At 58.4% G+C, this 26,189-nt stretch overlaps 9 protein-coding genes across 9 annotated transcripts; 4 read left to right on the forward strand and 5 right to left on the reverse strand.

Moving 5' to 3' along the window:
• Positions 1-374: 374 nt before the first annotated feature.
• On the forward strand, positions 375-1,154 carry BXZ73DRAFT_99119 (uncharacterized protein; the record flags this gene model as incomplete). Its single annotated transcript, XM_048027904.1, has 2 exons — positions 375-786; positions 841-1,154. 2 exons carry the CDS (start codon positions 375-377, stop codon positions 1,152-1,154), a joined length of 726 nt encoding a protein of 241 aa, XP_047880248.1.
• A 1,105-nt stretch (positions 1,155-2,259) lies between these two features.
• On the reverse strand, positions 2,260-9,468 carry BXZ73DRAFT_43112 (uncharacterized protein; the record flags this gene model as incomplete). The annotated part of the gene is made up of 22 exons (XM_048019085.1): positions 2,260-2,597; positions 2,664-2,808; positions 2,864-3,068; positions 3,124-3,230; positions 3,289-3,379; positions 3,430-3,598; positions 3,664-3,717; positions 3,774-3,885; positions 3,938-4,322; positions 4,376-4,528; positions 6,434-6,474; positions 7,174-7,302; positions 7,402-7,536; positions 7,659-7,806; positions 7,866-7,972; positions 8,032-8,118; positions 8,169-8,353; positions 8,411-8,489; positions 8,534-8,629; positions 8,683-9,060; positions 9,116-9,272; positions 9,335-9,468. The coding sequence occupies 22 exons, from the start codon at positions 9,466-9,468 to the stop codon at positions 2,260-2,262; spliced, it is 3,435 nt and encodes a 1,144-aa protein (XP_047880249.1).
• Positions 9,469-10,009: 541 nt separating this feature from the next.
• Positions 10,010-11,336, forward strand: BXZ73DRAFT_75735 (uncharacterized protein; the record flags this gene model as incomplete). The annotated part of the gene is made up of 2 exons (XM_048022260.1): positions 10,010-10,760; positions 10,816-11,336. The coding sequence occupies 2 exons, from the start codon at positions 10,010-10,012 to the stop codon at positions 11,334-11,336; spliced, it is 1,272 nt and encodes a 423-aa protein (XP_047880250.1).
• Positions 11,337-11,590: 254 nt separating this feature from the next.
• On the reverse strand, positions 11,591-15,350 carry BXZ73DRAFT_99124 (uncharacterized protein; the record flags this gene model as incomplete). The annotated part of the gene is made up of 13 exons (XM_048027905.1): positions 11,591-11,621; positions 11,677-11,690; positions 11,761-11,918; positions 11,978-12,122; positions 12,187-12,391; positions 12,450-12,556; positions 12,609-12,699; positions 12,752-13,167; positions 13,335-13,437; positions 14,581-14,831; positions 14,895-14,941; positions 14,988-15,045; positions 15,102-15,350. The coding sequence occupies 13 exons, from the start codon at positions 15,348-15,350 to the stop codon at positions 11,591-11,593; spliced, it is 1,875 nt and encodes a 624-aa protein (XP_047880251.1).
• Positions 15,351-15,516: 166 nt separating this feature from the next.
• BXZ73DRAFT_99125 (uncharacterized protein) lies at positions 15,517-18,003 on the reverse strand (the record flags this gene model as incomplete). The annotated part of the gene is made up of 13 exons (XM_048027906.1): positions 15,517-15,550; positions 15,604-15,617; positions 15,690-15,850; positions 15,911-16,011; positions 16,190-16,333; positions 16,394-16,500; positions 16,560-16,650; positions 16,703-16,883; positions 16,935-16,988; positions 17,048-17,159; positions 17,207-17,591; positions 17,653-17,805; positions 17,870-18,003. 13 exons carry the CDS (start codon positions 18,001-18,003, stop codon positions 15,517-15,519), a joined length of 1,671 nt encoding a protein of 556 aa, XP_047880252.1.
• Positions 18,004-18,316: 313 nt separating this feature from the next.
• Positions 18,317-19,454, forward strand: BXZ73DRAFT_75738 (uncharacterized protein; the record flags this gene model as incomplete). Its single annotated transcript, XM_048022261.1, has 2 exons — positions 18,317-18,890; positions 18,946-19,454. The coding sequence occupies 2 exons, from the start codon at positions 18,317-18,319 to the stop codon at positions 19,452-19,454; spliced, it is 1,083 nt and encodes a 360-aa protein (XP_047880253.1).
• A 611-nt stretch (positions 19,455-20,065) lies between these two features.
• On the forward strand, positions 20,066-21,480 carry BXZ73DRAFT_43148 (Alpha/Beta hydrolase protein; the record flags this gene model as incomplete). Its single annotated transcript, XM_048019089.1, has 7 exons — positions 20,066-20,234; positions 20,318-20,443; positions 20,492-20,582; positions 20,641-20,701; positions 20,751-20,942; positions 21,059-21,306; positions 21,366-21,480. 7 exons carry the CDS (start codon positions 20,066-20,068, stop codon positions 21,478-21,480), a joined length of 1,002 nt encoding a protein of 333 aa, XP_047880254.1.
• Positions 21,481-21,627: 147 nt separating this feature from the next.
• Positions 21,628-22,940, reverse strand: BXZ73DRAFT_99128 (uncharacterized protein; the record flags this gene model as incomplete). Its single annotated transcript, XM_048027907.1, has 4 exons — positions 21,628-21,656; positions 21,719-22,063; positions 22,125-22,236; positions 22,299-22,940. 4 exons carry the CDS (start codon positions 22,938-22,940, stop codon positions 21,628-21,630), a joined length of 1,128 nt encoding a protein of 375 aa, XP_047880255.1.
• Positions 22,941-23,171: 231 nt separating this feature from the next.
• BXZ73DRAFT_43295 (general substrate transporter) lies at positions 23,172-25,003 on the reverse strand (the record flags this gene model as incomplete). Its single annotated transcript, XM_048019116.1, has 3 exons — positions 23,172-23,676; positions 23,734-24,709; positions 24,757-25,003. 3 exons carry the CDS (start codon positions 25,001-25,003, stop codon positions 23,172-23,174), a joined length of 1,728 nt encoding a protein of 575 aa, XP_047880256.1.
• Between the last annotated feature and the right edge of the window lie 1,186 nt (positions 25,004-26,189).

Consider the following 26,189-nt stretch of genomic DNA (forward strand, 5'->3'; position numbering starts at 1 on the left):
ATTGGGTGAGAAATTTACGGGGATCATTACGAGTTGTATCCTAACGCTCAACATATCAACATCCTCAACACGGAGCTGCGGAAGCGAGACTACGATCTCCGTGAGACAAGGTTGGAGCTGCACTGCGGACTTCAGTGGCCAATTTGAAGGATCGAGAAACGTGGACCTGGGCCGCCCAGACGGCACGAGACGTAACCCTGCACGCCGCGGAAGGCGAAGCCTTGTTCAGGAACCGGATGCAGAGCGCATTGGAGAACCTCCAGGCAGATCCGAGTTCCAGGATCGCCCATCTCGAGAAAGAAAATCAGGCCCTTCTCGTCCGCGCACGGGGATTGGAGGACGCCCTTTCAGCCAAAGAAGACCAGGCCCGCAAGATGGCCATCCTCCTCGAGTCACGCACCGCCGATCTTCGTGTCGCGGAAGTGTTCCTCGACCAGGTGGACGACGTTGCCGACAGCGACGTCCTCCGCCTTGTCGTCACGCTTAAATCCCGCATATACGAAGTCGCCGACGCCATCGCCGACGCGTTCCGAGCACGCTGCGGTGTCTCAGAGGAGGGGATCACGGAAGCGTGCAGAGGTCTGGCGAAGAGCGGACTGCTACCGAAAGCGTTCGTGAAGGTGCTGCGCGACGGGAACCACAACAGCAACTCCGTCTTCGCTCAGACGGCTCTACAAAGCGTCGTGACGGCGTACGCGCACGAGCTTTGCACGGTCTGGGATCCATCCACCGACAGCATAACACAGCGCATCTGCGAAGCCTTATACAAGAGCATAAGAGAGCGCGGTACGTCACCTGCCCGGAGCCCCACCGCGTACACTCATCGCCAACCTGCCCCAGAGCCTCAGCCAGTGGCCGGACGCTGGCGTGCTCTCTACCACACCCACCTCCGTGCCCTCGTGGGGTCCGAGAAAAACGTGCGCAGGGAGCTGGAGAACAAACTTACCCAATGGCTTGCCACTGTCCTCCGCGCATGCGGCGTCGACGACGCCATCCATCATCTCCGAAAGGAATTGCGTCGCACGCACGCTCGAGACGTGCGTGAGATGGTGCGGTCCGCGCTGGAGCTCCGACAGGTGGTGGGCGACATGGTGATCTCGCGCGAGTTCGCGGTGACCATTGTGTCCTCCGGCAATTCCTTCGACAACTTGTAGATGGATGACGAGTAGGCGGACCCTAGGAAGTTGAAGAAGAGCGAAGGGGGTGTTCAGACTGCTTTGCACCGCGGGACTGGGGTTACTGCGCGAGACGACTGGCGGTGGGGCGAAAGGATCTGAAGGAGCCGAAGACCAAATGTTGCTGGTAGTGAAGCCTAAGGTCGTGCTGGAGTCCATGCTTGCGAATCTGTAGTAAAGACATGCATACAAGGTCGATTCGGAGGAAAGAATGAGAACTAGAGAGAGCACTATTCATCAATTTGCGCTGTGCGGGACTCGTCAGGTCAACAAGGACAAACAACGCGCTTGTGGCGTGAGACACGACAAGCCGGGCGCTCTTACGCGCCATCGAACCTCGAGTCGGTCTCGTCGACCGAGCCCCGAATTTACACTGTACGTGCGCGCTCTTCCTCCACTCCTCGCGTCTGTCATGCTCACTATCGTCTGCCGCAACTTCAGGCATGGCTACGGCGAGATTGGCACGCTGTCCGTGGACGACATCAGGAAACGCGAACCCGAGCTCGAAGTCGTAGCGGAGCGGGGTGAGCATTGGCGGGAGCGAGGGCGCGCGCGGACCGCCGGAGGTGTCGCCGCCGCCGATCGCGGCGTTGACGGAGAAGTGGGTGCGAGTCGGAGCACGGCAAGGCTGCCGAAGGCTTCGTCTACTGCCTCGCGCGCGAGAGGGGACCGCAGGAGACCGCTGACGGCGGCGAAGGGGCGGGAGCCGTATGAAGCGTGTCAGCGGGAGCGCCATTGGGGGGCGCGTGAACGTGGGGGCTCGCGAATGCCTTACGCGAGCCCTTGGGCTTGAGCGTGTTCGGCGGCGTCGAGGGGGAGCGCGGTTTCCGCATACCGTCGGAGAGAACGCTCGTCAAGCGAATCAAGCCCTGCTCCGCGGTCGACAGTGATTCATTGTGGACACCATGAACCGCCCTTCCTAAGTGACTGTTATGAAGATGTTTACAACTCCGGAACTTCGCAGCATGATTGAACTTGCCCCCAGCACCATGAGATCCACGCGATGCGGACTGTCACTGGGTCGCATTACACTGTGAAGAACGACATGCAGACAAGTATACGGAATGCAACAGGCACCAATTATTCATATCTCGTTGTACACAATCTTTGCAGGACCCCTGTAGAAGCCGCGCCATTCAGCCGATCGCGTCGTACGATGACAGTGAAGCCTGGCACACACCGTTTCTCCTGTCCCTGGAAGAAGACACGAACAACGGAAAGAACGAGTCAGACGTTTCCTGCAGTTCGAACCCACGTAACTCACCTTCTCTCGCCAACGAATTTGTGCCTGCATCTCCGTGAGACCGCAGAGCAGAACGACGTCGAACTCCTGCGTGTAGTAGACGCCGTTCAAACCATGCTTCGCTATGCGCGTGATTCGTGAGGTGTCAGCGTGTATTGTGCAAAGGGTGGTGTATTGTTCTCAAAGCGAACGAGAGTTTTAAAACGGCGCGATCCAGCATATTAAAATACATTGGGGCAGCTCACCGGGGTTGACATCTGTCCAGTGCGGGTCCTTCCGCGGTCCACGGAAGGCCAAGACATCGCATTCGATGCTATTCAGCTCATTTGAAGTGCGAGATTGTTGCACGTAGGGATACGAAATCTCTTCAGTTTCGCGTACACGTGTGCCCTACAAGAAGAAACAGGGTGAGATGAGTCGGGTTCGAGTAGTAGACAGCGCGTACCCGCTTCAACATAGAAAAGAAGCCATTACTAAGTGATACGATCCCTCTCGCGTCGACATATGTCATCGTCCTGCGCGCTGTATGCTCCGGATCGTTGGGGTCGTATTCGCATGCGACTTCGATCCCGTACGTCATCCTTGCGACGCGAGCGGTCACGAAGCGTTCAAGATAATAGCACAAGGCACCGCTCGAAACGGCCTTGTCTCTATAAACGCATCAGTCAAGACATCAGATATAGACCGAGGGAGACGTAATATTACGTGTGAGAGTCTGGACGACAAAGAGTGAGGCCGGCGGTTTGCAGACGAGACTTGAGCTCGGAGTACAGCCAAGGATTCGCAGCAAAGCCGCCTACAAGGAACACCATCTGAAAGGAGACCCCTGAGTCAGCGGCTACCATCTCTGTGAGAGACCATGAAACACACGTTAGGACGCTTAATCGCTTCTCGACTCTGTCTAGTCACAATGTTCACGATTGCGTCAAGCGATGGTCGGAAGAATGAGCGCATGACATCGCTAGGAGATGAGATGAGAAAAATGGACAACGTCAGAGTAGAAAAGCGTACCCTCTGAGCGTGAGCTGTCCGCGACTAATCCCAACGCTCGCATCGTTGCACCTTAAGGAGCCGAATTTGATGTACGAAGACTGGCTCTCATCCTTGAACACCCGCTTCGTCATCTTGTCGAAATGCTCAAGCATAGACTGGATATCTTCATCGTTTCCAAATGATGAGCCTTTCAAGAGACCTGAAAAAATGCGATAATGAGTCGATATCAATAAGGAGACACACTGGGCGAACCTTTAAGGTACGCCTCTGCCCGAACGTTCACGCGAGTTGATCCTTGAAGGAGACCTGGGAGAGATGGAAGCTCTCATGGATGACAACGTGTGATGGCGAAGATTACTCACAGTCTGGCGGATTCACCTCTTCGACGGTCAACGGCGACATGGACGTAAACTCGTAACTGCTTATGTCGACGGTACCTCCTCCTGCATCAACAATGATCACGCTTTGACCGGTCTGCACCCAGTCATTTTTCCGTCCCGCATGTCTTAGCGAGACGCACACGCACCTTCATGGTCTCGGTCGCGAGCCCGTTGTGAACACAGAAGTTGAGACTCGCCTCTCCCTCCGTGACGAAATGGACGCGTGTCCGGCCGTAGTCCGTGTTGGGGATGAGCCCGGCCATGATCGCCATCTGGCGCATCCGGCCCTGCTGCAGACCTTCCCAGCCGTTTGGATGCGACAAGACGAACTCCATCGTGTGTTCCAACGAGGTCCAGAGGCTCTCTCCGTTGGCGTGCGTTTCACAGATGAACCGTCTGGCGCACGTGAACAGGTAGCCGAGAAAGTCGGCGAAGACGGCGTCAGCGGTCTTGCCAAACGGGAGGGGAGGCAAAGGGTTCTTTTTGAGCTCGTTGGACCCGAGGCGCGGCGGACGTAGGTGCAGCTTGAACCTGCAGGACGACATGGGGGAGGGTCTTCGAGTAGGAGAAAGCCTGAAACGCACCACTCTACGCGGACGAGCGACTCGTCCTGGATCTGTACGTCCATCCCAGGTGCCGTTGCCTCGGCTCCGGCATAAGCGACCGTCCCGTGTGGCGTGTACAGGATGATGGACGGAATCTTGAAGTCCCCTGCGGAGTCCTCTTGACCGGGATATCTGACGGCGACGTGGTGAACCAGATATTTTGAACACCAATTGCAGCAGCGAGAACGTACCGAGTCACACTGTGGATCTTGGGAACTTCTCCGGGATCCAGGATCGCGTACGCGATGCCAGAGTGTGTAGTACCGACATCTATGGCCAGCACAAGTTTGCGTACCGAGCCGTTGTAGGGCTGTGGATCGGGCATGAGTGAAGGCAATCGTGTTGTAAGATATGAGGCTGTCGGTGAAAGCCAGCTGGCAAAGGGACCGTGGGGACGACGGTGTCCTAAACGCCTTGTGCTGCGGTAACGGGTCGAACACGCGGAGTAGGCGAGGATTCGCGCTGCCGCCGGGCCACGGCAGAAGGTATTGGGTCCTCCTCTCTGGCCTCGGGCCTCGTCGCTCTAGACTGGCGGTCGCACCCCCGAATTATCGTCGTCTTCGAAGATGTCTGCTACCGCGGGAACCCCTCCTCCTAGCTTCAGTACGGACACCGTAAGCAACATGACTCGTGCTCTTAGTCCGTCATTCACGCACTTTCGCAGCGTCACCGCAGTCCTGCAGAGTCCACTCTCGACAAGAACGACGCTTCGCCAGATGACAACATAGAACCACCCAACCGGGACACGTGTCCTAATGCTCCGCAAACCAAGCCAGTAGACCACGATCTCAGCGAACTACGACGGGAGTTGGACGAGTCGCGGTTGAGCCAACAGCGGCTGAAATCTGAGTTGCAGGACCGAGAAGATAGGACCAAGGCTGCTGAGCTAGAAAGAGAAGAAGCCCTGGAAGACCTGGAAGAGGAAACAAATGCCAGAATCGCCCAGCTAGAGAGCGAAAAGCAAGACCTTCTCGTCCGCGCCCTGAAATCTGAGGACGCCTTCGACGCCAGCCAACACAAAGTGAAGAAATTAGAAGCCCTCCTCGAATCGCGCACCACCGAGCTCCGTGCCGCCGAGGCATTCCTCAACCAGGCGGACGACGTCGCCGACAGCGATGTCGTCGGCCTCGTCACCACGCTCAATGCCCACGCGTACCATATCGCCGCCGCCATCGCCGACTCATTCCGGACGCGCTGCGGAGTAGGGAAGGAGCGGGTCGCCCAAGCGTGCGCAGATCTGACGAGGACTGGACTGCTGCCAAAAGAGCTCGCGGAGGCCTTGCGCACCGGGAGCCAAGACGACCTCTCCGTCCTCGTCCAGGTGGCCATGCAGAGCGTCATCACGGCGCACGCGTGCGAGCTCTGCTCGGCATGGGACCAATCCACCAACAGTCTGATGCAGCGCAGTTGCAACAGGATTTACGAGAGCATAAAAGCGCGTGGTACGTCACCTGTCCCGAGTCCTGTCCCTCGTACCCATAACCAACCACGTCGCAGAGCCCCAAGCCGTCGCCGGACGATGGCGCGCGCTTTGCCACACCCACCTCCGCCTCCTCCTGGAATCCGAGAGCGAGCTGCACTCCGAGCTGGAGAACAAGCTGGCGAGGCGGCTTGTTACCGTCCTCCAGGCAGGCGGCGTGCCCGGCATCGTTGACGACCTCTGCGCGGAACTCCGCCTCACGCCCGGCTGCGACCTTCACGACGTCGTACAGACCGCACTGGAGTTCCGACGGGTGGTGGGCGAGACGGTGATCTCGCGCGAGTTCGCAGTGGTCGCCATCTCTCCTGGCAAGGACTACGACGATGAGAGGATGCAGGACGAGTGGTCGGATCCAAGACTCAAGGGGAAGCAGGGCCAGGAGGGTGCTCAGACTGTGCTTTGTACCACGAGCTTGGGGCTGTCGCGCGAGGCCGAGGATGATGGAAGGGGATCGGAGAGAGCGAAAAGTCGGGTAGTGCAGCTAGAGAAGCCCAAGGTTGCTCTGGTAGCGATGCTTTCGGAGTTGTAGCACGCGGTGGTGCGGAAGTGAAAATGACAGAAACTCCGACACGGCGCAGACTGGGCAGCGGGCGGCAATCTAATCAACAAGAGCAAATAACGCGCTTGTGGCGTGTGAACTGCTCATAACTTCTCCCCTGGAGCATTTCTTCTCCACGCGCGTGATGAACATGACATATGGAATGAACGAGCGACAAGAGGTTTCGCAGACGTGGGCGCGGGAGGCGTGTGGTTCGCACCGTCGTCGCAGACGTAGTGAACCTACACAAATCCCAGCGCGGACACTCGCTGGACAGACTTCACGCCTCGTGAGGCTTTCCCTTCCTTGAATAATCGCTCTACGAATTGACATGAAGAGCAGTTTACAACGCAGTGCACGGTCGGCACGGATACATCGCGCGTCGCGCGCACAGCGCGCAAAGGGCGCAATTTCAGGGTGTATTGCGAGCGGCACTTCGACGTCATCGGAGTCCCGCCGCGCGATCCAAGGACGGAGCATCTCGAGGTAGGTTGTGATCTAGAAAATAGGAGGAGTCTCGTCTGTGCCGTGCTAAAGTAGGACCTCCGTGTTGTTACATGTGGTACTCCTAGTGTGGTACATCCGAAGATCTACAAGTCGTGGTACATGATCTTCGCGGGACCCCTATATAAGTCGCACAGGTGAGAGAAAGCTCCATAATCAATGTAATGAAGCACACTCACCGCTTCTCCTTCCCCTGGCATGACGGAAACGATCATGAGCAGGTATGGAATTGCTTAGCAAGCACGCATAACTCACATTCTCGTACCAGCGTATCTGCGCCTGCAGCTCCGTGAGCCCGCAGAGCAGAACGACGTCGAAACTTTGTGAGTAGTAGACGCCGTTCAAGCCGAGCTCCGGCACGCGTTCGATGCGCGATGTGTCCGCCTGGACAGTGCAGAGCTTCGCGTACTGATCTGATGTCGCGCGAGAGGCTCAGGATCGTGGGATCGGGTATCTCGGAGATTATGACGTACCGGAATTGACATCCATCCAGCGCGGGTCTTTGTTAGTTCCCCGAAAGCACAGGATATCGCACGAGATATTGTTCAGAGTGGTTGAATAGCGCGCGCTCTGCAAGTACGAGTGTGCGATCTCTTCCGTTTCACGTACACGTGTGCCCTGGTTGATGATACAATGGTTCAGGGTGAGGTTCGCTGGATCGCAGTACAAGATAGTGCACTCACCCGCTTCAGCAGAGAGGAGAATCCGTTGCTGAGGCATACGATTCCGCGCAGGTCGACGTGCGTCTTCGAAGTGCGTGCGAGATGCTCGGCATCTCTGGGGTTGTAGTCATAGTCTACGGCTATCCCGTACGTTATCTTCGCAACTCGGGCGGACACGAAGTGTTCAAGGTAGAAACACAAGGCGCCACTGGAAACAGCCTTATCTCTGTACAGTTCTGTGGGTCATTCTGGACGTTGGAAATGTGATGATCGATCTAAGCTTACGTATGCGAATCTGGGCGACATAGAGTGAGCCCCAATGTTGTCAGGCGAGCTTTGAGCTCGGAGTATAGCCAGGGACTGGCCGCAAACCCGCCCACGAGGAATACCATCTGTGGAGAGATATTTCAGTGGCGTCTCGTCGTTTGTCTAAAACGGAGACGAAACGCACGTTGGGAGGTTTGGTAGCTTCTCGTCGCTGTTGAATGATGAAGTTGACGATTGCGTCAAAAGAGGGCCGGAAGAACGAGCGCATCGTCTCGCTATGGGGTCATATGAGCATTGTGAGCGACAAAGAAGTGGGCGAACATACCCACTGAGCGTCAGCTGTCCACGGCTGATGTTGACCTTCGGGTCGTTACACTTCATAGAGCCGAACTTGATGTACGAAGTCTGCTTCTCGTCTTTGAATACTCGCTTCGTCGCTTTGTCAAACTGTTCCATCATGGAATCTATGTCGTCCTTGTTGCCAAATGGTGATTTTTTCAGCAGATCTAAAACCGGGTTATGTTTAGTAAGCGACTACCATTACGTATAAGCTCTCCGCATACCTTGGAGGTACGTTTTCGCCCGCACGTTGACGCGAGTCGAGCCATGTAAGATGCCTGCGAGGGCGGTCAATAAGCGAGTCTAGGAATGAACAGGTCAGATTACTCGCATTCGGGCGCAGTCACCTCTTCGACCACGAGGGGTGCTATCGATGTGAATTCGTAACTGCTAATGTCCACCGTGCCTCCTCCCGCATCCACAATGATCACGCTTTGGCCCTCCTGCCCATCAGTCAGCCGGTTGTGCTGTTGGCTTTTGCGAGGCTCGCACGCACCTTCATCGTCTCGTTCGTAAGCCCGTTGTGAATACAGAAGTTGAGAGACGCCTCTCCCTCCGTGACAAAATGCACACGCCCGCGTCCCTCGGGCGTGTCCGGGACGAGTCCAGCCATGATCGCCGTCTGGCGCATCGTCCCCTGCTGCAAACCTTCCCATCCGTTTGGATGCGACAATACGAACTCGATGTGGTTCTCGAGGGACGTCCACAGCTTCTCTCCATTCGCATGTGTCTCGCGGATGAAGCTTTTCGCACACGCGAAGAGGTATTTGAGAAAGTCGGCGAACACCGCGGCGGCGGTCTTGCCGGGCGGAAGCGGTGTTAAAGCGTTCTTTTTGAGCTCGGTCGAGCCAAGGCGACGGGGACGTAGGTGAAGCTTGAACCTGGGGGAAGAAGTGGGGAGAATCCTCGCGCGGAAAACAAATGGGTACATACCATTCAGCGCTCACGAGCGACTCGTCCTGGATCCTCGTGTCCATCCCAAGAGCCGTGGCCTCGGCTCCGGCATAAGCAACCGACCCATTTGGTGCGTACAAGATGACGGAGGGAATCTTGAAGTTCCCCGCGGTGTCCTCTTGACCGGGAAACCTGACGACCGAGTGATGAGCCAAATAGTTCCAGCCCTGGTGACCCTGGTGGGGAAAGCGTACCGAGTGATACTGTGTATCTTGGGAACTTCGCCCGGGTCCAGGATAGTGTACGCGATACCGGAGTGCGTTGTACCGACGTCTATGGCTAGTACGAGTTTCTTGACTGAACCGTTGTAGGGCTGTAGAGTAGGCATGGTGGGATGCAAAATGCGAGCACGACTGGAAGAGTTCAGGATTCAACGTTCAACGTCAACGGGGACCTTGGGAACGCCACGGCTCTTGCCTCCTTGTGCTGCGGTAAGCGTCAAGCAAGCGACGTGATGGCCGGAGAAGGCCCAAGAGCGCTTGGAGTCGAAGGCTTCTGGCGGATGGTCGTGCGACCGTGAGCTTGGGGTCTTTTCACACCGCTATGTGCTGCGGCAGGACGGCGCAGGCTAGTGATCCCCCCGCGAGCGGCGCGTTAACTTTTCGGCACCTCACCTCATCGCTACTTCTCCACCTCATCTTCGTCCCCGAAATGTTTCCTCCTGCTGGAATGTCTCCTCTGGGTACCAACGACGTAAGCGTTAACACTGTTCACACTCCCAAACGATTGCCGACTTACTCTTGCAGTGTCACCAAAAGTCCAGGAGCCCTTCTCCCGACAGTACTAGCGACGGTGTTGAACAAGTGAGTGGCATACAACTGTCTAGAGAGAACACCGACCCATGCTCCAACCCTCAGCACGTCGAAACAATGGCTCACGAGCCGCGAAAGCCGGACCTCGATCCCGACGATGCACGACGGGAGCTGGCGAAGGCGCTGTCGGATCTGAAGGACCAAGAGGCGCGGAACGAGGCTTCTGAAAAGGATAGCGAAGAAGCAATACACACCGCGCAGGCAGAGGCTTCGCTCAGAGGGAGATCCGAGCGCTCTCTGAAGAAAGAAAGGGCCAGGGTCGCGGAGCTGGAAAGTCAGAACCGGGAGCTCCTCGCCCGCCTCCGGGAATACGAGAACATACTCGCCGCCAGCCAGGAGAAGGGGAAGGAAACCACGGCCCTCCTTGCCACGCGTACCGCCGATCTCCGCGCTGCCGAGGCATTCCTCAACAAGGCGGACGGCGTCGCCGACAGCGATGTCCTCGGCCTTGTCACCATTCTCAACACCCACGTACACCAGACGGCATGTTCCATCACCGACGCGTTCCTGGACCGCCGTGGAGGAAGGAATTGGAAGAAGGATGTGGCGGACTCGGCGTGCGAGAGTCTGGAGACGCTTGGACTGCTCCCAAACGCGTTCCTCAAGGCATTGCGCACCGGTGCCCCCGACAGCGTCTCCGTCCTCCTCCAGGTGGGGATACAGGGTGTCATGGTAGCATACGCACATAGGCTCTGCTCTTCCTGGGACCTAGTGTCTGGACACCGGAGCCGGTACGACCGCGAGACGTCTGGATACACCTGGCGCCAGTACGACTGCGAGACTGTGCACAAGAGTATCAGAGCGCACGGTACGTCACCTATCTCGAGCTTCGTCCCTCATACTCATGACCAACCATATCGTAGAGCTTCAACCAGTCGCCGGACGGTGGCGCGCACTCTACCAGAGCCATTCCCGGACCCTGCAGGAGGCCGACAGACACTTCCACTTCAAGATGGAGAGCAAGCTTGCGAGGCGCGTTGCGATGGTGCTATGCGCGGGTGGAGTTCCAAATACTGTTGGGAACATCGACCAGGATTTGCTCCGCACACACGGCCACGCCCTGGGTGACGTCGTACGGGCCGCGCTAGAGTTCCGACAGGTGGCAAAGGAGAAAGTGATATCGCGCGAGTTCGCGGTGGAAACGATCCGTACCGGCAAGTCCTTTGACCCTGAGCGGATGGAAGACGAGTGGGCCGATCCACGAGCGGGGAAGAAGAAGGAGATGGGTGTTCGCCGCACTGTGCTTTGCTGTGCGGGGTTGGGGTTGTCGCGCGAAGAGACTCTTGAGAGCGGGGTACAGCGATCCGTACATGGAAGCAAACGTCGGGTGGTGACGCTCTTGAAGCCTAGTGTGGTTTTGGATTCCATGTTTGCAGAGTTGTAGTTGAGACATGTGTATAATTCGATCTGGACGAGGAAATTGCAGCTGGATAATAGCGGTGTGGGTTTTACCGGAAGCGATGAGTGAAGCCGACATGGACAAACAACGCGTCTGTGGCATGAAACTGGACTCCGTCACTGGAGTCAACTCAATCCTTGCTGCCCTGCACAGTTTATCGGGAGAGATGCTCAATTCGACGATCACAACCACCAGTTGCAGACTGCCGTATAAAATGCTACCTTCACCTGTTCAAGACTCTACTCGTTGTGGACGATCTGTGCAGGACCCCTGGCAGGCCGATCGCTATGGGCAGCCACCCGCGCCGACCGTGAAAATCACGTACCGTCTCTCCTTTCCCTGGCAGGATGACGAAAAAAATACGGCTTATATAAATCGGCGCATTGCAGGCGACACAGAATTGACTTACATCTTCCCGCCAGCGGATCTGCGCCTGAAGCTCGGTGGGGCCGCATAGCAGAACGATGTCGAAATCCAGAACGTAGTATACGCCTTTCGGTCCATGAACCGGCCGCCTCACGACTTTCGATGTGTCCGCGTGGATCGTGCACAGCGGTGTGAACAGCTCTGATTGAACCAAACCGTCACAATGTTGGTATATGGACAGAGTCAGGTCGAATACGTACCGCGATCTACGTCTTCCCAGCGCACGTCGCTAATCGGCCCGCGGTAGCATGAGAGCTGTTCAGAAATGGCATCAAGATTCCGCGTGTCGCGCTTAATGAGTGAATACGATTTGGAGAATTCTTTGGTCTCATGTACACGAGTACCCTGGCGGACAGAGCGGGGACCACCATCACCACGAGGCGTTGACGCACTGTGGCGTGCCACATACCTGGGTCAAAATCGATGAGAATCCGCCCGGAATGCGGAGACATCCCGCAATATCGGTGAACGTCTTGGCGCGGCGAGCGAGATGCTCTGGGTTTTGGGGGCTGTAGGCTGGGGCGTACCCGGTGCCGAATGTCATCTTCATGACGCGGGCGGAAACAACGTGCTCGAGGAAATAGCACACCGCCCCGTTTGCCACGGCTTTGTCTCTAGAGCGGCAGCGATGGTTTGTAAAACGCAAGATAAAATCAGACGTCCATGGCGTACGTATGTGAATCGGGGCGACAGAGCATCGTATTAAGGGCTTCTAGACGGTCCTTGAGTGCCGAGTGCAGCCAGGGGTTCGCCGCGAACCCGCCTACGAGGAACACTGTCTGCATGTTGACCCGCGTCAGTGTCTTTCATCGCGGACAGCCAAACACGTACGGCGAGAGGGCGACTGGCCTCTTGACCTTGTTTCCTGATGACGGCGACGATGGAGTCCAGCGCTGGCAGGAAGAACCGGAGCATGATGTCGCTACATTGCATGATCAGCAATGCGGATGGCGTCGAGATCCCGAGTAACATACCCTGGTAGCGTGAGCTGCCCGCGACGAATCTTCACCTTGGGATCGTTGCAGGACAGGGACCCGAACTTGATGTAGGATGACTGGAAACACGCACCGCCGATCTCCATGCCGCTGAAGCGCCCCTCGACAGGGCGGACGACATCGCCGACAGCGACCTCGTCCGCCTCGTCACCACGTTCAACGCGCACGCAGACCAAGCCGCCGCCGCCATCGCCGACGCATATCAAACACGCTGCCAGGAGGGGGAGTTGGGGGACGCCGACGCACAAGTGTGGCTCACGGAGCGTCATTTCCTCCCTGATACTTTGGTCAAGGTGATGCGGGTCACCAGTCACAAAGACGATCCCATCCTCGTCCAAGTCGGAGTCGAGAGCATCATCGTCGTGCATGCATACAGGCTCTGTTCCACTTGGGACCTAAGCAGCAGTGGCCGAGCGCAGGCAGCATACGACAAGGTAAACCAGAGCATGAAAACACATGGTACGTCACCTATCCTGACCCCCAAATCCGCGTGCCCATTGCCGACCCCACCACAGAGCCGCAACCCGTGTCCGGGCGATGGCGAGCGCTCTGTCGCACCCACCTCCACAACCTCGAGATACCCGAGGACGACCTTCGCAAGTACTTCGAGAAAAAGCTTGCCGACTCGATCGCGGTCTTCCTCCGCGCATGTGGGGTCCCCGACGCTATTGAAGTCCTCCGCACAGAGCTACACCGTACCTACGGTCGCGTGTTGCGCGATATCGTAGGGACGGCGTTGGAGTTCCGGCGTATAGCTGGCGAAATGACAATCTCGCGCAACTTCTCTGTGAATACCGCGTCCTTCGGCGATACCTTTAGCGATGCTGGTATGGTGGATGAGTGGGCAGATCCGCGCAAGGGCGAAGTGGGCGTTCAACGTGTGTTGTGCACCACTGGTCTGGGACTTTGGCGAGAGGAGATGGAGAGTATATCGGAAGGTGCCAGAGGACGTGCGATGCTGCTTGTGAAGCCGAAAGTAGTTTTGGAATCCATGCTTGCGAGCTTGTAGAGAGTGAAGACGGTAATAGATATTGTGCCGGCGCAGAATGGTTGCCAAGAGTGGAGGCTAAGGTGGTAAGAAACAACTCGTCGTCTTCGGGACTGGGTCACAAGTCCACGACCCAGTGGCTGCGCGCTACAGCCTACGGAGCCGCCGGCGAGAGGGGTCCGGGCGGCCGCGCTCGTGCCGCTCGTGCCGCGGTTACGATGGCGGCGGCCGGCCCGAGAGCCCCGAACGAGGAACGCCGGTTGCGATTGTCAAGGAAACCAGACGTTGGAACGCCGGCGTCACCGTGCCAGTGTTCTGCCCGGCAAGAACTTCGCCCAATCTTAAAAAGGGAGTGCGTGAAAACATACGCACCGAGAAGAGAAGGCGAGCGGGCAAAGCACAGCGCGCGCACGACGTGGAAAGACTGCCCACCGGCGGCACATGCGGTGAGCACTGAGCACCCACAAACAAGGGTGTGACAAGCCCTCAGATGCAGGCCCACAGGTTGAGAACACTCGCCCACCCAGTGTCAATCGTGTAAAAGAGCCGCACCCGTACTCCGTACGCGTGATATACTAAATCATTGATCTTAAAAAATAAAAAAAGATGCCGCGCGGGTTCAAACGCTACTACAGTCCCGCAACGCCGAGCTCAGCTTGCTCCGCCCCGCGCCAGCCGCCTCATCCTCATCCACCAACCCGAGCTCGTACACGATCGTGTCGAGCACGACCAGCGGTTTCGGTGGCATCGTCGTCGCACTCCCATCCCCCTCGCCAGCGCCCCAGACCTTGACCGTGCGCCGACGGTCACAAGCACGCACGGGACCTTCCCGGGTGGGCCCGCGGTGCCGATCTCTCCGTGGTAGATGTCCTCTATACGGGCGCCGTCGAATGCCTCGTCAATCCTCATCACATGCAGCTCGTATTCCGCCGCGAGGCGCTGCAGGTCGAGCGCGGCGCGGACGACGGCGTCGACGTGGCCCGCGTGCGCGGCGTATAGCGCAGGGGGCCGCGGCACCGCGTCGCTCGGCGCGAGCGTGAGCAGTTCACCGTCCGCGACACGCTCGGCGAGCTGGGCGGCGAAGTCGCCGGCGAGGTCGCGCTCATTTTAGAGCTTGAGCTTCTAGTACGGTACTTGCTTGCGCGCGCGAGGGCGCCACTCGGCCACGGCCCGCTGGGACTCTGCGGGGGCGGTGCGCCGTGGATTCCTTTGCCAGGAGATACGTACCTGAGCGCCAGAGTTCCCTGTAAGCCCCAGCGAAGACGGACTGGCTCGGGGGTTGGAACTCCCACAATCTGACAATCTCAGCGACAAACGCCACGACGTCCGCCTTGCTGTCACGATGTATATCGGGATGGGATCTTCCCGGTGGTGGATGGACTCGAGGAGCTCGGCAATGACGGGGCCGACAGCCTCTCGCGCGCGTTCGAACGCGGCGGCGACCTTCAACGGCTCCGGATTCTCAGCGACGCGGAAGGTGTTCGTGACCCTGGGCGCCGCGGCCTCTGAGATCTCGAAGTTCAGAGTGCGGACGATCTGCAGGACGGTGCCGTCCAGCGTGGAGATGGGAGAAGTGACTGGTGACGTCATCAGCGACGCTTGCAGCGGTGTGCGTATCACCGTGAAGATGTGTTGATGTGGTATCTCACACGGGTTGCACACGAACATCGACATCGTAGCATTTAGTACGTGGCCTTCAACCGTTATATTCAACCATGACGTCTCATCGGGATTGCATGACACGGGACATACAGACTTAATCGTCCTCATAAATGATCCTGGCAGGGCCCCTAAACGACTGGTCGTTAGATGACCACTTGGTTCAGTGCAGAGGACCACCTACCGTCTCTCCTTCCCCTGGTGGATTCAGAGCGGGAAACATGCGGAAATACATGAGCTAACACCCACTGAAAAGGCGATTGGACTCACATTTTCCCGCCACCTGATCTGGGCTTCAAGCTCTGTAAGCCCGCAGAGCAGAACAACATCGTAGGATTGCTTGTAGTAAACTTCTCCATTGACTCCAAGCTGCGCCTTTCGCTTGACACACGACGTGTCGGCGCTGATACAGCATACCGGTTGAAACAGATCTGCACGGAAGGAACACGATCAGCAGCCGAAAGGAATGTGCATTAGATGACATGATTCACGAGTATCGATGTCCAACCAGGCTGGGTCGCTGTCAGGTCCGCTGTAACAGATGACCTTGGTCGTGATGCTGTCGAGCGCGCTCGACGTGTGCGCTACACGACTGTATTTGTGATAAAACTCCTCCGTCTCTCGTATGCGTGACCCCTGCAACATGGATGAATATCGCATGCGAAAATTTGAATCCCAGTGTCAAAGGTGTTCGGAACTTGGTACTTACTCGCTTCAAGATAGATGAAAAGCCACAGGGTACACAAATATCTCCTGATGCGTCAGTATACCTATTAGCCCTGCGCGTGAAGTGCTCTGAATCCTCCGGATCATAGTGGAGAATGACATGTGCGCCATAAGTCATCTTCATGACGCGTGCAGACACGAAGTGTTCGAGGAAGAAGCACACGGCTCCTGTTGACACCGCTTTGGCTCTGTTCAGAAGAATGCATGTTAATGCGAACTTAACCCACGAGTGAAAGTAGGAGGCGTACGTATGCGAGTCCGGGCGACAGAGCGAGAGGCCGAGAGTTTGCAGCCGGTTATCTAGCGCAGAGTATAACCAAGGGTTGGCTGCGAATCCACCAACGAGAAACACTGTCTGTGAGCAACTATGTCAAGATACGCTTTTATTATTGTAGGAAGGGTGAGACTGCGCACACTTGGGGGTTTAGTGGCGTCTCGAAGTTGCTTCTTGATCGCGGAGATAATGGAATCTAGTGATGGCTGGAACAATGACCGCATAACGTCGCTGGATATCGCGGTCAGGAATGCGACCATCTACACTTTAAGACGAGATGTACCCAGTAAGCGTCAGTTGCCCGCGACGAATCTTCACCTGCGGGTCGCTACAGAACGGAGTCCCGAATTTGACATAGGACGACTGATTTTCATCTTTGAACACTCTCTTCGTCGACATCTCGAAGCTTTCAAGCATCAACTTAATGTAGTCGTCTTCCCCATATGGCGAGTTTTTCAGCAGCGCTGTATAAAGCTAGAATAAGCATACAGAAGATTTGTGAGTGCTAGTTCCACCTTTCAAATATATCGCGGCCCGTGCGTTGATACGAGTGGAGCCCTGTAGGATACCTGCATTGAAATATGAATGAGTGTAGGGTATGAATGGATATTAAGGCAGAACCACAAACACTCTGGAGCAGCAACTTCTTCGACGACGAGTGGTGACTTAGATACGAAACCGTAGCTGCTGATATCAACCGTTCCTCCTCCGAGATCAACGATCATAACACTTTGGCCGTCCTAACCGCGCCGTCAGCTGCGTGATCCAATGATACGATCAAGCATACCTGCATGGAGTCGGTCGTCAATCCACTTTGTACGCAGAAATGGAGGCTCGCTTCGCCCTCAGTAACGAAGTGCACGCGTCCGCGACCTTCGACCGTGTTCGGGACCAGTCCACCCATGATCGCCGCTTGGCGCATCTTGCTCTGCTGCATCCCTTCCCACCCATTAGGGTGCGACAGCTCGAACTCGATGTCGTCTTCGAGTGATTCCCATAAGCGCTTACCGTTCGCATGCGTCTCGCGAATGTACTGCCGCGCGCACGAGAAGAGATACGCAAGGAAATCAGCGAAGACAGAAACGACGCTCTTGCCCGGAGGAAGGGACGGGAGGTCGCGCTTCTTGATTTCACCCGACTGGAGGCGCTCCGGAATCATGTGGAGTTTAAACCTAAACGGCGCAATACACATATGGTCGGGACTTGAACGTTGAGCAGCAGATGGGAACGCACCACTCGACGAAGATCAGACCCTCATCATCTGCTTTCAGATCTACCCCAGGAGCTACGGCTTCAGCGCCGGCATACGCTACAGACCCGCCTGGAGTATAATAGAGGATTGAAGGGATTTTGCAGTCCCCCGGCGAGGCTTCGTGACCCGGGAAGCTGCACACGGGGAAATATGGATGAGTGGCCACGAATCCGACTACAATCGACAGTAGCGACATACCGCGTTACACTGCGGATCTCAGGAATCTCTCCGGGCTCCAGGAGTGCGTATGCGACGCCGGAGTGGGATGTACCGATGTCTATACCCATGACCAGTTTACGGACTTGGCCGCTGTAGGGTCTCAGGGCAGGCATATTTCGAAGGATATTCGCAGTGGAGAGATGAAGATGGTGGTCGGGAGAGGGTAGGTTGCGGGTGGGAGAGAACGGTTGCGCCTTTCTTGAAGCTTGAAGACTGTACTGCGGTAGAAGAGCGTCTGAGCCTGCGGTAAGAAGCGGAGGTAGACATTACCTCTGTGGAGAGGTAATGACTAAAAGTGGCAACCTCTCAACACGACCTGCTGCGGTAAAATTCGGATATGAATCCACGCTGCAGATATACAGTGGGCGCAGATCTTAGTCCCCTCACCCCATCGACCATCCGTTCTGGCTCCCATCATCGCCCACCATGAACTGGTTCAACGGCGACGGGGGTGGACAATCCCGTGCTCCGGACCCCTCCTCACCTACAAACTCTCCTTGCCAATGCCTTCAATGCGAGAACCAACACTTGCGCGCCCAGGTTCAGGGTTTCGAACGCGCCCTCGCCGCTAAACAAGACCAGATGGACAAGATGACCGCCCTCCTCGAGGCACGCACCGTCGATCTCCAAGCTGCCCGGGTGTTCCTCCACAGAGCGGACAATATCGCCGACAGCGACGTCATCCCACTCGTAGCCACGCTCAATGCACTCGCGTATCAGACTGCCGCGGCAATTGCGGACGCACATCAGGACCGTCGTGCGGGGGAGAAGGACGGAGTTGCCCAGGCGTGCGAAACCCTAGTGAAGGGAGGTCTACTCTCGAAGACCTTCGTCGACACGCTGCGCCGGGCAAAACATGATGGCGAACCCTTCCTCGTCCAAGTCGGCATACAAGCCATCATGGTCGCATATGCTCACAGGCTCTCCCTCGCCTGGGACTTGTGGGATAGGGGGACGCAGAAGGCTTACGAGGAAGTATACCAGAGCATAAGAGCCCATGGTACGTGACCTCACGCCCATACCATCCCGCACGCACATCGCCGACACTAGAGCAGAGCCACAACCCATTTCCGCGCAATGGCGCATCCTCTGCCGCACCCATATTCGCGCGCTCCGGAAGCCCGAGGACCGGCTGTGCCAAAGGAATGAGGAAGAGCTCACCACGCAACTCGCGATCGTCCTCCGCGCTTGCGGAGTCTCCGATTCCACCGAAGAACTTCACAGGGAGCTTCAAGCCGCTCACGCGGGCGCGCTGCGCGACTTCATCCGGACCGCGTTCGACTTCCGACGAGTGGTGGGTGAGGAGGTAGTCTCGCGACACATGTCGTTGGTCTCCGTCACTCACGGGAAGGACTTTGACTATAAAGAAATGACGGACGACTGGGCGGATCTGAGGAAGAGGGCGAGAGAGGAGCAGGAAGTTGGGAGGCAGACTGTGCTATGCACCACGTCTTTGGGGCTGCTGCGCGAGATTGAGGATGGTGCGAAGGGGCGAAACGCAAGACGCGTAGTATTGCTTGTGAAGCCCAAGGTAGTTTTGGAATCCATGCTTGCGAGCTTGTAGAGAGTAAAGGCGAGAATAGATATTGTGTCTGCGCAGGATAATTGCCAAGAGTGGAGGAAGGTGGTATACTCGTAATCTTTGAGACTTGGGCTACGCGCCACAGCGGTCACGGGGTCAAATGGTTTAAGCGCCGTGGAAGATTCGGAGTTCCGAACTCAACAGCTCGTTCGCCACTGGGTCCGTTGTTTCATGTTGACCAGGCTCACTGCCCCACCGTCTCACTTGTATCGATGCACTACTGACTCAAACCGACAAATATTCAGACACTAAGGTCAGTCTACTCCTCAATCGCCGCACGGCATGAGAAGCTGAGATCGATACCAAACAGAAGAACTCCCTACGCAACCGTTGCTTGGATGGCCCAGAGTGACGCCATTGCCGACCTCCAGCTCGCAATCTTCAACATGTGACCACTGCCCGTCTTCATGCGGGCCGCGTACGGGCAGAGGCACACCCCACGCGCCGTCGTGCGAACACTCCACAGCAGGCGTAGGACAGGAGCGACGGCGAGGGAGGCAACCCGAGGCCTGCCTTCGCTCTCGCGCTGATCACGGTCCCTGCGATCCCTTCTCCCGAGCCAGATCTCTGCGCGATAGCCCCGGAAGCACACGATGGTCTACAAGCTCGACCCAGAACTCGAAGCAGCTCTGACCACCCACCGGCGCATCACGAACTCTCAGCCCGTCCCTGAGGGCATGTCGTCTGCCGAGCACGCGCGCCAGGTCGACAGAGAGACGTTGGTCGAGTTCTTCAAGTTCCACGAGGCGCGTCTGCCAGACGGTACGTACACTGTTTTACGCCGATCGCGCTTCGCGCTATTCCTTTCGGCGCGGCTGTGGAGATGACGCGAACGCGATTGGCAGGCTCGCTGTATACGGTCAAAGACGAATCCGTCCCGGTGGAACACAGCGAGATCAAGGTCAGGCTGCTGGCGCCGACTGGGAGTGATGACGCGATGTACCCGGTCTTCCTGTGGTTCCACGGCGGAGGTATGTGTCATGCACATGTCCGCGTCTCGTTTTTCACCGTGTTCCCAGGGTGGGTCACTGGAGATGTCGAACAAGACGACTTCCCTTTGCGCTTGCTGTGCGTTGAGCTGCAAGTCGTGATCGTCAGTGTGGAATATCGGTGAGCACTCTCCCCATGACATGCACGATCCGGCTTTTGAGCGTCCGACATCCCCCAGCTGTGCCCCGGAGCACACATTCCCTTACGCGTTCAACGACTGTTACGCCGCCCTCGACTGGGTAAGTCCGCTTTTGCTTCTCCAGAAGGCTCTGAGCCTCATCTGCTCAGGTCGCGAACCACGCCTCGGCCCTTCGAATATCGCTCAGCAAGGGGTTCATCGTCGGGGGAGACTCGGCGGGAGGGAACCTCGCTGCCGCGGTCGCTCTCAAGGCGCGAGACGATCCATTCTTGGCGGGAAAGCGCTTAACCGGGCAGTATCTACGCGAAGCTGCAGTGTGTCATCCCGACTGCCGGCCGGAAGTGTACGTCTTCTCGCGCGTTGGACGTGTTGGACGTCCTAAGAAAGCGAAACAGGTTCGATGCCGAGTTGAAGTCTCTGGAGGAATTCACCGATACGCCGATCCTGTCTAAGGCAGGCGTTTTTGCGGCCCACAGTATGTCGCCCCATTGAACACCTCGCGTCTAAGCCGTTGTTGAAACACCTTTCAGAAATCTATGACCCTAAACCTCCAACGGACCTGCGAATGTCGCCATTACTCGCGCCTTCGAAAGGGGGTCTTCCTGCGGCGTTCATCCAGGTCATGGAGTGCGATCCACTCAGAGACGAAGGGATCCTGTACGAACGCGTCCTCCGGGAAGCTGGCGTTCCGACGAAACTTGTTCAGTGCGTGCACTACTTCTTCCCTCTTGACGATACAACCCTCTGACTCGTGTTGCACATAGGCACAACGGTCTCGTCCATGCCAGTCACTACTGGTGTCCCACCTTGCGATGTACGCATCAAGTGCATGAGGAGATGCGAAATGGGTTGAAGTGGCTCTTAAGTCTGACGCAGTAGACAAGGTTCGGATCTTGATGTATCGCGAGTATGATCCGTGTTCCGTCCCAGTCGCGCGTCATCGAGGTCAATTCAATAAGAGGTCGGTCAGCATACAGTCGTGTCCAAGAGCGAAAGCATGGAGAATATGGGCATTGTCAGTAAGTGTCACACATTTCGCGTCTCGTCCGGATCGCCTGTATCAGACCGCCTGCGTCAGTCCTGCAGTGATACGTAGTAACAGCAAGGCGTGCCGCACCTTCATGCACCGACGAGATCAAAATGCCGCGGGCCTGGCACTGGGGGAACGCATCGACGACCAGCTTCATCCACACCTCCCCATCGTGCAGCACGGGAAGGTACACCCGCACCACCACCCGCTGGAGCCCGAGGAAGCGCGGTTCGCAAAGCAGGTGGTCGAGCCTCTCGGTGTACTCGCGCGCCACCGACCCGGACGACGGAGTCAGACGTCTGAGGACGTGATTGATCACGACCTGGGACACGGCGGGCGAGGACACATTGCCGAGCGCGTCGATCATCCAGTGCACTTCAGCGCCGTCGTAGGTGAGCTCTATGCTCCGGAGCGCGCTGTACCGTCGGATCGCTGGGGTTCGAGGATCTGAGCGCGTGTACGCCTGCTGCCGTGCCCCCGAGTCCCGACGAACCTGAACAGGTGTCCGGGCCGCCGGACATGCCCCTGCACCACAGCTTCAGCTCCGTCACGGCGGGCCCGGTGAGATTGAGCAGGCTGTTGGCCGTCGTCGCCATCGCGTGGATCTGTGTGCCCCGTGCGTGAAGACCCCACCGGGACGCGGTCGAAAGAAAGCAAGGGCACTCACGTCCACGCTCCGCACGCTCTCCACCGGGGCGTGCGCCGGCACCGGCGGCGCGATCCGGTTCGGGAGCCAGTCGCAGCGCCGAACCCGCAGCGTCGCGACCCCGCGGAACCCCTGCACGAAGTCGCGAAGGAGCGCGAAGGACATGAAGCTGAAGCCGGAGAGCGAGAGCGCGCGGAGGCGCGCGCACCGCGCGCAGTGCGCCATCGCCGCGAGCAGCGGCTGCGGGACGGTCACCACCGCGGCGTCGGACGCGAACGCGAGCGCGCGCAGGTTCGTGAGCGCCTCCGCCGCGGCGCGCGTCATCGGCGGGGCGAAGGGCCCGCCGAGCGCGGTGGTGCCCGCGCGCCAGCCGTCGGACCCGCGGAGGAAGATGTACGACTTGAGGTCGCGGACGAGGGCGCCGAGGTGGGGGGCGGCGGTGACGGTGCGGCAGAAGAGGATGTGGTTGCGGAGCTTGGCGAGCCAGACGTAGGAGTAGAGGTGGGGGCGGGCGAGCGCGCACCACTCGCGGTTGACGAGGCAGAGGGTGCGGAGGGCGGCGTAGACGGTGGGCTCGAAGCCGGAGAGGTCCTTGGCGAGCGCGTGGACGACGATCACGACGATGTCGTACGGCACGTTCAGCGTCGAGCCCGGGTCCGCCATCGGGGGCGGTGGCGGTCGGGAAAGAGACCGATCGCTCGTCAGCGCACGGGCTTTGTCGTTTGTTTGCGGTTGTTAGATTCAGACGCCATTGGCTTCCCGATCTTATCTCCCTGGGCACTGGGTGCTGCCGCACCTAGGAGACAACGCTGTAGTTGACATCCATACGCCCAAAAAACACCACCACCGATACATATACCCGAACATGGTAAAACCCAAGGATACCTCGCATGCCTACTCCTTCGAATCCTCGAAGCACACACTCATCTGCATCGCCTTGTCCGACCCATCCGAACTGCTCGACTCGCTCCGCCCATCGCTCGCCGGGACCCTCAACGACGCCGCCCCGCACGGCGGCGGCGCATACGGCGTCGGCCTGCGCTCGAGCAACACCCCTCGCCGCACCGGCACGAGCTCCTTCCCCTCCTCCTCCCCGCTCCCTTCCCCGCCCGCTGCACCCGCGCGCCCCGCCCCGCGCGTGCCGAACGCCTCCCCGAGCTCCTCGAGCGTCTTGTGCGCGGTCTCGGGGTAGACGAAGAAGACGAAGACGCCGGAGACGACGCACGCGCCGGCGAGGACGAAGTAGAAGCCGGCGCCGAGCGCGGCGAACAGCGGCGGCGTCGCGAACGCGACCCCGAAGTTGCACAACCAGTTCGCGGTGTTCGAGAGCGCCATGCCCTTCGCGCGCGCGCGCATCGGGAAGATCTCCGCGCCGAGCAGCCACGGGCCCGGGCCCCAGCTGTGTGCGCGCGGTCAGCTGTGCGCACGTGTAGTGGAGGGACGATGGGAGACTTACGTCGCGGCGTAGAACCAGAGGTAGACGCAGACGGCGGCGAAGATCCCGTTCGCGCCCGGGAGCCGCGCGGGGCCCAGCGGGAGCCCGTCGACGTAGTACTGCAGCCCGCCGACTACCGCGAGTCCGGCCGCGAGCCCGGCGCTGCCGACGACGAGGAACGGGCGGCGCCCGAGCCGGTCGATGCCGAACATGGTCGGGATCGTGCCCGTGCAGAAGAGCAGCGCGGAGGCGGCGGCGTAGAGGAGCGAGCGCTCGATCGAGAAGCCCGCGCGGGCGAGGTTCTCGGGGAGGAAGTAGAGGATCGCGTTGATGCCGTTGCACTGCGCGAAGACCTGGCAGGAGACGCCGACGAGCGTGCGCGCGCCGTAGACGCGGAAGAGCTCGCGCCAGGACGCGTCGCCAGTGGCGGCCTCGGCCTTGGTGGCAGCGACGATGGACGCGTGCGTCGCGCGCACGTGCGGGGCGTCGACGTCGCCCGCGGCGTGCAGGTCCGCGAGCACCTGGAGGCCCTCGTCCGAGAAGCCGTTCTTGATCAGAAAGCGCGGCGTTTCCGGGAGGATGAAGGACCAGAGGATGAGGACGAGGGCGAAGACGGCCTGGATGATGTACGGGCCGCGCCAGGCCATCTCGGAGGGAAGCGAAAAGAAGAACGCGAAACCGACCCAGGTGGAGAGCGCGTAGCCGGCGTTGAGCGCGATGTACTCGATCGAGATGAACATCCCGCGCGCGTGGCCCGGCGCGATCTCACACTGGAGGATGGGCACGGTCATGGACAGGATGCCGACGCCGACGCCCTGGAGGGAGCGGCCAAAGATGAGCCAGGCGAGGGTGGGGGCGACGACCTGGAAGATGGCGGCGACGAAGTAGATGATGCCTCCAATGCGGATCGCGCTGCGTCGGCCGAGAACGTCGCAGAGGTAGGCGGCGAAGAGCGAGGACATGAACGCCGTGATGTTCAGGCAGGAGACCGTGATCGCTGGGCGGGGTCAGCCTCGCGTCGGAAGAAGTGTGTGCGGGACCGACCTTGGACCATGGGATCGACCCCATTGTTGCCGGCTTGGATCTGCTCGAGTGTGACGTTGCTCCCGAAGAAGCGGCGGATGAACGGTGGCTGGACCTGGAGGGAGCCAATGACGCCTTGGCTGTAGCCGAACATGGCGTCCCCGAGAGAGGCGAGGGCGGACGAGCCGATGAGCAGCGGCCGGCCGACCATCCATCGGGGATAGCGCCGAGGGAAGGAGGTGGGGCGAAAGCGGTCGAGGAGAGTCATGGCGGACGTCGAGAGCAGGAGGGAAAACTGGAGATGGCAGTCCGTCGCGCGACGCAGTTATACACTTGGAGGAGGCTGACACGGCGGCGGGCATGTACCCTCTGGTCGGGCTGGCGCGGTCTCGATGGGTCGATGAGCCTTGACGAGGTCTGTTCGGGACATTACGATGTGACGATCGAATGAGGGAGACCGAAGTACGCGACTAGGGAGTTGTGGTGAGCACTGACTGGTTCAGTTACTGATGCTTGGACTCACTGAGATGATGACGCACATACAACTTTATAAGACCGCTCGGTTGATGGGAGAGGTCTACGAGACTGCGACTAATGTGTGCATACAGAGTATAATGACCGCATGTATGCAGCGATTACGGGCAAAAGGAAGAGGCGGTAACGGGCTGGGAAAAGACGGCAATGGGTGTGAGCAACACATATTCTGAAGCGTTGGCAGAAACGAGGATATCGTGCAAGCAGATGGTACCTTGAGTCCTGAGAGGAGATGATGGTGGTACGAACATAAGAGTATGTTTGCCCAAGGCGCCCGGTACCGCGGTAAGCAGAGATTCGGTTCCGCGAGCGCCCGCTCGAGTTACCGATAAGTTCCTCTCGCACTCTCTGCGCGAATAATGCTGTTGGCTTCATGCTCTGCGAATAGGGCACAAACCAGGCGGACCTGTCCGACCCTGTCCGACGGTCGACCGGCCCCACTCAGATTGCGAGGACGGGCGCAATGGTAGCACCCTCGGCCGAGGGTTCTGAACGTGAGCAACCCAGAATACAACAATCGGCACTCCAATCAGTACAGGCGACGCAAGTCGAGCGCACCGGAGAGGCCACTCACTAGCCTGGAGCCAAACTTTGCGAATGGGTAAACACAGGAAGGCACTGTGGGAGCAGAGGTTGGATATGACGCGACCTAACCGAGTCAACACGGCGTTCGGCGAAGGAGACGCTGCAGCACGAATTCCTCGAGGCCGATAGGCTGTAATGGAAGATGACCGAGGCGGAGCACGCGCTCCGCTGTTGTTCTGTATCGGTCCGTGTGGATGTGCAATGGTGAGGAGCAAAAAACAGTCTGAACAACAGAGCACAACGTTTTACCGCCAGCTCTGGGCCCCCGACGCAGGTGGTCGTCGCCCTCGACACCGCCGCACGCGTTCGGGGTCCGTCGGAGGGAGGACAAGCGC

This window comes from Epithele typhae (genome assembly GCF_022376455.1).
Source record: "Epithele typhae strain CBS 203.58 chromosome Unknown BXZ73scaffold_10, whole genome shotgun sequence".
In the NCBI taxonomy this organism is placed as follows: Eukaryota; Fungi; Basidiomycota; class Agaricomycetes; order Polyporales; family Epitheliaceae; genus Epithele; species Epithele typhae.